The sequence below is a fragment of the Buceros rhinoceros genome, unplaced genomic scaffold (assembly GCF_000710305.1).
Source record: "Buceros rhinoceros silvestris isolate BGI_N320 unplaced genomic scaffold, ASM71030v1 scaffold39942, whole genome shotgun sequence".
Lineage (NCBI taxonomy): Eukaryota > Metazoa > Chordata > Aves > Bucerotiformes > Bucerotidae > Buceros > Buceros rhinoceros.
The window spans coordinates 1-11001 of record NW_010399018.1 but is presented as its reverse complement, the minus strand read 5'-3'; the positions used below and the strand labels follow the sequence as shown (position 1 = coordinate 11001).

Below are 11001 nucleotides of genomic sequence, written 5' to 3'. Positions count from 1 at the left end.
GCAAGAGTTGAAACTAAACAGCAGAATAACAAACATCTGCTAAAACAAAACTGTTCGCAATGAGCTGCTTGATCTTCCCAGCTCTAATCCCTAATGGTGGATTTACAGCATCCCATTAGGAAGGTTTATTGTTGTTGGACTTTTACAGCTTATCTCTCATCAAACCGTAACCTGTATTTTATTGATCCAAATGGTTTAAACTTCCTGGTGGCAATGAAGGAGATTTTGCTCACACAGAATTTTACCCCTTCTGCTACTGATTTCTTCCAAGAGCTTTTAGAGGCCTCATGCTCCTCGTTGTTACTTCTATTGTTTTGCTACTACAACACATATATTTTATTTCCACTACTGTTTACATCTGAGCATAATTTCAGCTCTTATCTTGGCTATTCATTATCTGACTGGAAAATCCTGTTTCTCAAAAGAACCTGTCTGTGCTTCACAGCCTCTGCATCCTGCAGAATGTATTCACTTCACCCTGTGTGTGGTGTTTAGAACAACACTGAGCTCACAGCAGAGCTGTTTCCTTTTACAGAGCTGACCTTGAATCCCTGCTTGCCTGAAACTTCCCACCTAATTTTCCTGCTCGGCTGAAACTACGTCGTGCATCAGCCTAGTTATAGTCTTGTCACAGAAAATTGCTTCTTCCCGTATTGGTGATCGTGTAAACACTGTACGGAATAGTCCAACCCCGTAACGCAGCTTTTCCACTGTTTATCTGCTGGTTAAAACTAGAGGCACTAGGGCTCCTACATTTTACCCGTAAATCATTCAGGGTGCTCAGCAGGTACCTCCTTGTCACTGGCTGCAACTGCTGCCTCGCTGCAGAGAGGGTGGCAGCTGAGCAGCCCGGGGTTGGCCTCCTGCTCCTCCCTTTCCTCTAACAGCCTCTTCTGTTTGGAAGACTCATCTGAAGACACCCAGGGCTGCTTTCACTTCTACATCCAATCCCTCTGCGTCATGATGTATCAAAGGCCATGAACACTTGAATTTGATGATGTGTTTTACATTGTACTAGAAACCCACATTAAAATAATTCACTTTTGAGACGTAGGTCACATCCGGTCTGAGTGGAGAGAATTGTGTTCGAGCTCAACTGCATCAGGTGTTCCTGACCCACCGTTCAGGTCCGTAATACAGCCCTGCGAGTTTCTTGCTGTACGCTACCTGTCAGCGACACCTACAGAAGCTTTCCGGCTGGGACGATAAGAACCCAAATCAAACTAGGAGAAAACCTGGTGCAGCTATTAATACCTGAACTTTTACAAAGCATTTTAACTCAGGCTGGCCTCGTTACAGGGGAAAGCTGCAGCAGCAGGAACCCTTCCAAGAGACACTGTCAGGCTGGAGATCACAGGCTTTGGAAAAGAGCAAGTTCAGGCAATGAGGAAGCTGCGGTGAACGAGTGAGCTATCTCTGGAGTGCAGAGGCTGCCAAGGTTAAACAGCAGCTGTCTCAACACAGTCACAGCTTGGACTGAAGAGAATTCCTCTTAAATCCTACTCAGAGCATCCACATCCTTGGGCTGGCTCTGGGTCTCGGGCAGTACCAGCCACCCGCTGGGGTCCAGGGCTCCCAAAGGACCTTATTCTGGAGGATTTTCAGATTCACCTTTTAAGTAAAAATCTAAACCAAACCTCGATCTTCAAGGGTTTGCTCTGCTGCTGCATTCACCTGGCTTAAATAGTTAAGCATCCATACATCAGCATAAATTCATTTCAGCAGAGGCACTGCTTAAAAATCGCAGCCATTTATAGCTCAGATCCACCCTATGAAAAGGTACGAATTAAAAAAGCCCTATGCTAATTACAATGATGTTAATCAGAGTCATTACACCCTGTGCAGCACCAAGTGTCACCGTGCCAAGTGGTGACCAAACCACCTGCCAAATAATTTGCAGCTTAAATAGTTTCCTTCCATCTCAGGAAACTTGTCACTGAGCATAGATTATTTAAAAATAGGCGTTTTGGATCCTTTTGGGGCTTGGCACCGCTGAAACATTGTCTTACAGACATGAAAAGGTGCAGTAGGTGTGGATTTGTGTCCACGCACGATCGTTTCGTTTCATAAAGCTGAATATTCCAATCGCAAAAAGACGCTTCTCTTCACAATTACTCTTTGTGTTTCATCATGGAGCTGAGATGCTGCAAGTCTTCAACTCCATCTCCTGTTATTTTAAACTTAGAATGTTAGGAACTGCATCAGCATAAACGAGTTTTTCAGCCTTTCCAGCGTCTTTTCTTTGGAGCAGCTTTTGGGCCCAGGAGTGTGAAGGAACAGTGACATCAGGTGGACTATCCCTTCACCACAGGCACATCTCCGTGCTGGAAGAAGCTCCTAAGAGACTAAAATAATACTGGTTCTACTGAACCCCACCAGATTAGGATCTCAGCGACAACTGGCACACAATCTGCTCCCCGGCCTTGCATTTCCCAAAGCTGCCAGAGACACAGGCCTTTTTTCAATAGAACTTTCAGGGAGGTGACCTGGACTCACAGTAATACATCAATACACGGCCGCTGCACACCCTGCTCACCGAGGGAACCGAACCCCCCCCGAAGAGAAGTGACTCACCATAAGGCAAAACAGAAATCCAGCACTGAATCCCCAAAGTTCAGATCTAGTCTTGCACTTTGTCTCCTTTGTTGGCTGTTTTGAAGGACAGAACTTCGCCTCTCTGATGAAACAGAACCCCGTCAGCTGGCTGTGCTCTTTTTTGGGTTTAAATACCTTTAAAAGTGTCTTACTGCACATGGTGAGCACGCTCCACATTTAAGCGCTTTAGTCTCCAGAACTGAGTTTATCTACAGCTCCCGGGCACTCCTGGCAGGTGTAGCTCCTGTAACATTCATGTAATAAACGTTCTCTGTGCAGCTGAGTCCTCATCAGTACTTTTTAAGCCCAGTTTTATACCTTCCCTGTACTGAACTGAGTTACTGTCATGAGACAGCTTCATGGCTTCTTTCTTAACTGCTCTTCTACATCGTAAAATAAATATGACAAAGCTCTTGAGAGCAAAAGCAGAGGAACTTGTGTGACACAAATAGGCAGCAGAAGGTGGCACCGAGGGATGGCCGAGCTGCTGACACCACCAACAGATGGCTTGGAGCTTCGCTGCCTCCAAACTGCCTTTCACATTTCTCACATAAACTCTGAGGAAAATGTCTGTTGAACCACCTTTGTGCAGCAAAGCAAACTAAAACCAGATGATTCCAAGAATGCAACGTCCTCCTACACCACTCGTGCCCCCTTTGGGCTGGCTGTACAGAGAAATTTTTAAGTTAACTGAAAAAATGATGGACCACAAATACATGAATAGTTTTTTAATAGTTCAGAGCTGGTGTGTCAATTAGACATGATGCATATTGCTTTTACTCCACTGATACAGGCATGGAATATAGTGCAATGCAATATTCATACAGAGGTTTGCGATCTTCCTGATCTTCAATCAATTTTTTGTGTAAATGTGTATATTTGGAGTCCCCTTACCGAAGGAACAGCAGATGCATTCTTGAGCTTCTCCAAACTATTGTCCTATGGAATAATCTAGCTTCGTAAATATCACAAAAGGCTTCAAACCATTGTACCAAAAAAATTAAAACAGGGAAACTCCTTCCCACGTGAAGAAATGACAGCAACAGACAGTAGGTAGAACTCTACCTACAAACCCAGCAAACCAGATGGAACCTCTGCCCCCCGCCACAGTGCCCACACAGGGATGACTCCAGCGGACAGCCCTGAGCTGGGCTTTAACTGCAGGAGCTGCAAGGAGAGCGCACTCAGGAATAGAAGGAACTCGCCGAACTTACATGGTAACTTTAACTGCTGGTTCTCTAGAAGACTATACAGAAAACATCAGTTTAGGACCATTACTCAGGGGTACAGTGGTAGTTATGACATTACTTTTCATGCTCATGTGATCAGTTTGTAACGGTTACCTATGTTTTTGGGCAGCTTTTCCTCTCTAAGAGAGTATTTATTGCATTGACACTGTCCTTATTCTGTCATCATATTTGCTCCCTCCCCACCAGTAGCATCCTGGGAAATATGGAGATCCTCTAGCATTTCAGCCAGGCTGATTCGTGGAGGACCATCATCATCAGTGTCGCTCTCAACTGGAATATCTGCATCTAAAAAGGCAATAGGAAAAAAATAACAAACAGCTAAGCCAAGAAACCAAACCCCAAACATCCTGAACAACCCCAAGGAAAGAAGAGGGGACAAACCCAAACCTGTAAAACAACCAACCAACCACAAACCCCAAAAACCAAACAAGTTCCTCCTAAAAAACCAACATCATGGCAACTGCCCTTGTGGCAGACACTGAATTATCTGTCAAATACTTTTGGAAATAGGCTTCTTGCTCATGTCAAAGGAAACCACCAACACCCATTCAGTGCATGTGAAATGAATTCCCAGAGCTGTTCCATCACAGCACCTCTCCAGGCATGAGCAGCTGGAGGAATCCAAACACAGACTTCAGCGACAGTGTTTTCACCGGAATGGTCATGGTCTGGTTACATGCACCCCCGTGGCTGAAAGGGCCTTACTTCGGTAAATGTTGATGTTCTTCCTTATGGCTTCATCTTCTTCCAGATCTTCAAGGAAGTCCTGGTATTGCCTGCAAGAGATGCTTCATGCAGTTACTCACTGTTCCTTTCCAATTGCCTCATTTCTCCTACTCAATTCCACGCTATTTAGAATCTGCTGTTGCTGTATCAGCTTTGTCACCGAACAGCGCAGTGACAAGCATGTTTTCACAGCAGTGTCCCTTTAGCGAGACAGACACCAGCTGGAAGCCTCAACGCTTCTGATATTACTCGACTGCCTCATTATTTAAGCCTTTCCTGAAAAAAAACATCGGTTTTGTATTTTGCAACAGCAAACCAGAAAAATCTGCAGCTTTATCTTCAGTATTTCAGACTTTAGCCTGTCTCCACATGCCCTAGCCTGTTGTCCTCAGTATCCATGTTCCCTGAAAACTCAACAACCAGCACACCAGCGTAGGCACTACACTGGGTTTATCCTCAGCAGAAGCTGAGGAGTGTTATTTCTAGACTTGGCTCAGTCTCCTGGGTAGGAGAGTCTGAAAGCTTCATGGCAGATACTGAACCTTTCATCGTCTGATCCCATGCCCTCCCTGTCCCTTTCCAGCTCCTTCAGCTTCCAGTTACGGCGACGCTGGCGTTTGGTACGGTCATAGCTCTTCTTTATTAACACCTGCAGTGAAAACCAGACTGGTGTTAGACACACACACTGGTGACACTTTGAAAATTCAAAAGACCCCAAGCCTATTCCCCAACACCTCTGGGCAACGCAGAGAACTCTGCTCAGAGGACGGAAATGGTCTTACCACATCAGGAATATTGTGGGGGTTCATCTTGTTCGCAAACTCATCGTTTAAGTTGCAGTTTGCCAAGTCGAATCTAAAACGAAAACAGCTATTTGTACCCTACCCTTTTACCTAAGTCTACAAAAATCGACCTCAATGAATCATTGAGGTTTGTATTAAAAAGCAGCACAGCCTAAGTTATGCTCCCAAGAAGGATGTTTCCAAATACAGAACAGAACAAATTAAAAATCCACACCAACGGGCAGCTGTTGCAAATATGACCACATCTTACAAGCTGCTGTTCCCAAACTCTGTTCAGCAGCATTCCCCAGGCTCCCAAACCCCGACAGCAACATCCATGGAGGTTCTGCTGGGCTCACAACAGCTCTAATAACGAGCCTGGTTGAGAATCACCTCTTAGAAGATGACTTCCACTAGAAAAAATATTTCCTCTATCAGGACCATCTCTGCATGGCCAAGATGAAAGATTCCAGCCCTTTGGCTGATTTCCTTTAGAAACCAGAGCAGTTCAAAACCTTCCTGATAATGCATAACCCTGTAGGGAATCCTCAGAATTCAATCATTACATAATAAAAGCCAAGAAACAGCACAGACCCCAAGACAAGGTCGCCGGGATTCAGAATGTGCCCCAAGTGAGTGCAGCAGAAATACTGACGGTCCGTGTTCAGCTCCGAGGTTTTCTGTACCCAGGCCTCAGCCAGCGTGTGCTTCAGGAAAAAAATCAGAACACTCTTGTAAGAAAGTGTTTGGTACTGATTCATTAATTCTGGTTGAAAAGAAATGCTTCTGTGCTTCAACAACAGCAGTTTAGTAACTGAAGAGTCACAACATGCACACAGAACAATTTCGGTAACGATACTCGTATTCAAACTCTTACCTTGCTGGATCTTGCCCCTGCCCCTGCTCCTTTTCTCTTCTCCTGAACCCGACTGATGTCCATAACGATAAACTCCTCCAGTTGTTTGGGGTGGAACAAGCTGTTGAAAGGATGACGCCAGTAGGTATTTCCATCGATTTCAGCAACTGGGGAAAACAAGACACCAGCATGAGCGATCACAAGGGAGAGAATCTCTTCCCAGGAAATGACATGGACAAGGAAGCCTGCACCAAAATGAAGGCAACTACCAAGCGCATTTTGTTCAAGTTTGTGGTTGTAACACAAGTATTTGGGAGGCGACCCGTACTGGGAACTTGTGCTGCAAGAGTAGTTCACCCATGACAGCCAAATCACACGCCACGCGTGTAATTCACCAGAACCCTCCTGCTGGATGGATCCTCACTGGGGCAGAGCTCACCCCCAACTATCAATCAAAGCATAGCGCTTTTGGTGCCTAAGTGGCTGAGACCAAAGTCCAGTGAAAAGCTCGATGCCGTCTAATTCTAGAGGAATGTACCTGAGAAATCTAAGTGCTTAGCCTAGAACATCCATGAACTTCACGCTTCACTCCCTCGGGTACTACGGAGAGCAAGCTCAGAAAACTACGTATTAGCCTGCTGTTACATTTCTACATCAGTGATTGTACACATAAATTTACAACAATAAGGTCTAAAAATCCAAGATCTCATGAAAACAACAACAACAAAGAAAAAATAATTGTGCTAGCAGAAAAATCAGGTGCAGAGAATCCCTGACATACTCTGCAGAGTGCTGGGATCAATGAGGTGGATAGTGCTGGTCACTCGAATGCACACGCAGATCTGGCTCATGTTACCGAGGCTCTGCGCCAGTTTTGGGGACAGACACACAACATTGTCCTGCACACAAACAGAAAGGAATTTACACTCGCATTTCCTTAGTTTTTAATCCAGACTTTAGAGACATCTGAAGCAGATTTTTAAACCTTATATTTCAGTTCTCCACCAATAACACCCTCACTGCTGCTGCCTGCACTTCCCAGGCTTCACGGGCAGCAGCGTCCTCCCCACCCCCTCAAATCCACAGTAAATCCACCAAACACATACATCAAACCCAGACTCTACCCACTGCACACCATACCCCGGAGGTGACACAGAGAGGAGCTACCTTGCATATTGGAACAATTTCCACAGAGAAAGTGCTTTTGTAGTTGTAGACATTACTGTGAATATCATGCGAGATCAGACGTTGGGATGATTTTGATCTATAAAACATAAAAACAGAGCCTTCAGGCAGCGAGAAGGACACGACCTGACCCTGGGGATCATCGGCACAAAGCACAGCCACGGAGTGTACGGCTGCGCGCTACCAACCCAAAGACTCTGGGAACAGACAAAAGTGTGAGGGTTAGTCTTACAATGACCGAGTGAAAAACATGGGGCTTGTGTAGAAGGGATTTGGTCTGTGTTAACTAGAACGCAGGTTCCTCACACTTTCACTTACAAAATTCTATCAAAATGAAGGATAAAAGCCATTTCCCGAAAGTTTTTCATTGTCCGAGGTGATGAGCGTGACTGACGTACCTACACGGAACTGTGCACTGAAGGAAGTCTACCATCTTCTGGGCGTGCTGCTTTGAAGAGTAATAAAAATCGAGGCCATCTGACAGAAGAGAAAGCTTGATGAACTTTGCTATTTCAAGCACCACTTTTTTTTCCAGTACAATACCCAGGCCAAGTCACTAGCCTCACCTGCCCACAGCTACTAACACAAAGCAGTGAGCTGACTCGCCTCGAGGCTAACCTCACTTACCGTGGATTTCTTTGATGCGAAGTGTATTCTGATGAATCCTGTGCTTTAAAATCAGCTGCTCCAAATAGTAGAAAGTCTTCTTGTGCAGAGTCTACAACCAAACAAAGATGAAATGATCGAGGTTATTTAAGAACCGTCCAGTGCAAATGCAGAATCTCTGAAGAATAAACATTTAAAGGGAGAGAATAAACATTTATAGAGAAGGAAGAGCCCAAAGTCTACTCCGAGTAACCCTGAAGATTTCAAAGATGAGCTCTGCTACACCAGCGTGCACACAGAACGGATCACTGTGGCAGCGTGCGAGTACACCTTCTTCTGAGAAAATCAAACATGGATCCAAAGATTTCTCTGCCTGGTTGTTCTGCCCTGAACCACAGAAAATCCCGTTGGCCTCTACCTTTTGTCTGACTTGCACCACAGCTTTCCAGAAATCCTTAGCTTCAATCCTGTGACAGTCTTCACACATCTGAGACTGGACTATATATTCCACCACAAATACTTGCTGAAGAACCGCACCATTGATCACCTGCAAAACAAAAGTTTAAAGGGTTTCCTCGCTGGTCCTGTCAAGGCAGAAAGCTACTTTCCTGCAGCATCCTGGAAGAACTCCCTTGCCACACTATAACCCTGTGACAGGCGGCTCTATTTGGGTCACAGCTAGTAGGAGCAGTTTCCCAACATTAGTGGATGGACCGAGAACCTTCTTCAAGCTGTGACGAATGGCACTTGAATGACAAATTTAAGCAGGATGAAATCAAGATATGCCAGTAAACACATGGTGGATTTCACCAAAGGGACCCACTCCTCTAAACTCTAATAATATACTAAAAAAACATAAATAAAACCATGCTGTGCGTCCTAAAAGCTTTTGCCAAGCTACACGCAGAATACTGAACTCCAGTTACCTCTTTCTGCACAGTCAGTTTCAGCTTCAGCCTCTTCGAATGTGGCTCGGTCCAGATAAAGCCTGCATCAATCAGCCGGACCTGCTCGGGACAGAACAACTCAGCTACTGCCAGAGCAGCTCAAAACCACGCAGCAGTACAAACCACAGGTTATGGGATAGTTCATGGCTCCTCAGCCAAGCCAGGAAGAGAATAACCTGAGTTAAACCCCCAGGTATCAGTATTCCAAAGCCAATTAACGCTGAGTATTAGAACCACAGTCTCGTCCATCTAAAACGGTGATGCCACCACGTAACTGTCACAGCAGCGCAACTGCACACACTCTCCAGCGGTTCCTCCTGGTGCCAGCAATGAAGAGTTTGCATAGCATCATGATTTCCTCAGGACCTGAAAGCCAGTTTAATCTCCAAAACCAAGCCCGTGCAGACCTGCTGCACGACAGGTAGTTTGATCACATATGTGCTAACCCAACAGCGAGCGGCTCGTTAAGACAATCCAACTCGAACCTCGACAACTGCGGTAACAAAACTAGGTTTTTGCCTAAAATACTATCTCAGATTTTTCACCCTGGTAAAATTCTGAATCTAAGGGATGCTTTATTCAACTTTAATGTGTGACTTTCAACTTAATCACAGAATCGTTTAGGTTGGAAGAGACCTTTAAGAACCATTTCCCAGCACTGCCAGGTCCCCACTGACCCCTGTCTCTCAGCAGCACCTCCACACGGCTGGGAAACCCCTCCAGGGATGGGGACTCACCACTGCCCTGGGCAGACTGGGACACGCCTGCACAACCCCAACGGGGGAGAAACTGGTCCTCAGGGACAACCTCAACCTCCCCTGGTACAATTTGAGGCCGGTTCCTCTCATCCTGTTGCTTGTTCCAAGGGAGAAGAGACAAACCCCCACCTCACTCCAACCTCCTGTCAGGTTGGTACCTCTGCAACTCTCTTTCATATCGTCACAATCCAGTAAGAACAAATACTGCGTAATCAAATGTACAAATGCGTGAAAAGAAAACTGTAAAATTCAGCTGTCAGGTAAAATTTAGTTTGTTGTGCTCAACTCCCACCCGCACAGTAACGATTGTGCAGTATGCTGTGAGCTTTGAAGCCACAGAATTGCCCTGCAAGAGCCTCCTCAGCATGCCTGGAAGTTTTTAGTTAGAGCCTGTCCTCATGGAATCCTCCAGTACTCTAGTTGAGAGTTATCTGAGATCAAATGTCACGCTCTGCATGTCACCTAAATCAGCTGGTAAGCTCTGCACAAGTACACGTAGCTGCTCTGAAGGGTCTAACCCCGTGTATATACATATATATGGATTTCCCTCTACACCATCCCAACAGACACACTAGGAAGCGCTGACAGCATGAGCTACTCACCCTGCTCAGCGAAGCTTTGATTTTTTTAAGACACAAAGCAAGAAGCTCTCTTGATTCCAAGCTACACTGAATCCAGGTTCCCGGTGGCTGAAGATACCTACAATGCAGGAAGCGTTTTACAACACACTGGAGGTGCTGCAGCAAATTAAGAGATGAGCAGTTATTTCCCAACCTTTCAGTTTTAACATCAACTGTGGAGCTACTTTTGGTCCCTAACCAGTACGGTTCAGGCACCCCAGCATGGTTCAGGCATTCCAAGCACATTCACACTTTCGCTTCCACCCTCGCCAAGCTCCCCACTATTTTTTTCACTCAAGGACCATAAACTCAGTCATTTACATCTTCTAGACCCTCTCTACGAACATCTTTCTACTTCCACAACTAAAGGATGTGCCAAAGAGTCCCAACAGCCCTGACAACACTCACAGCGGAGCGTCAGAGGCCGCCCCGACCCCCTCCGAGCGGACCCGTTCCCCCCCAGCCGGGGAGGAGGGGGCCCGGCCGCCCACCTTTCGCACTGCTTGCAGAAGTGGAGGGTGCCCTGCTTGGGGATGCCCTCGGTGATGTCCACCTGGGCCCGCAGGCAGCCCACGCACATGTTGGCCGGGTTGGGCGGGATGGGGACGCCGCACTGGCAGCACAGGCTGGAACACAGGGAGGAACTGGTCAGGCTCGGCCCAGCCGCAGGCCGAGG

At 46.2% G+C, this 11001-nt stretch overlaps 1 protein-coding gene across 1 annotated transcript; it reads right to left on the bottom strand.

Annotated features, from left to right (window-relative positions):
* Positions 1-3996: 3996 nt before the first annotated feature.
* On the bottom strand, positions 3997-10986 carry NMD3 (NMD3 ribosome export adaptor; the record flags this gene model as incomplete). The annotated part of the gene is made up of 14 exons (XM_010131321.1): positions 3997-4130; positions 4551-4621; positions 5114-5220; positions 5354-5426; positions 5948-6060; positions 6231-6376; positions 6991-7108; positions 7377-7473; positions 7793-7871; positions 8022-8112; positions 8419-8547; positions 8927-9007; positions 10308-10404; positions 10817-10986. Coding segments are annotated over 14 exons (1506 nt in total), but the record flags the coding sequence as incomplete, so codon positions are not given.
* Between the last annotated feature and the right edge of the window lie 15 nt (positions 10987-11001).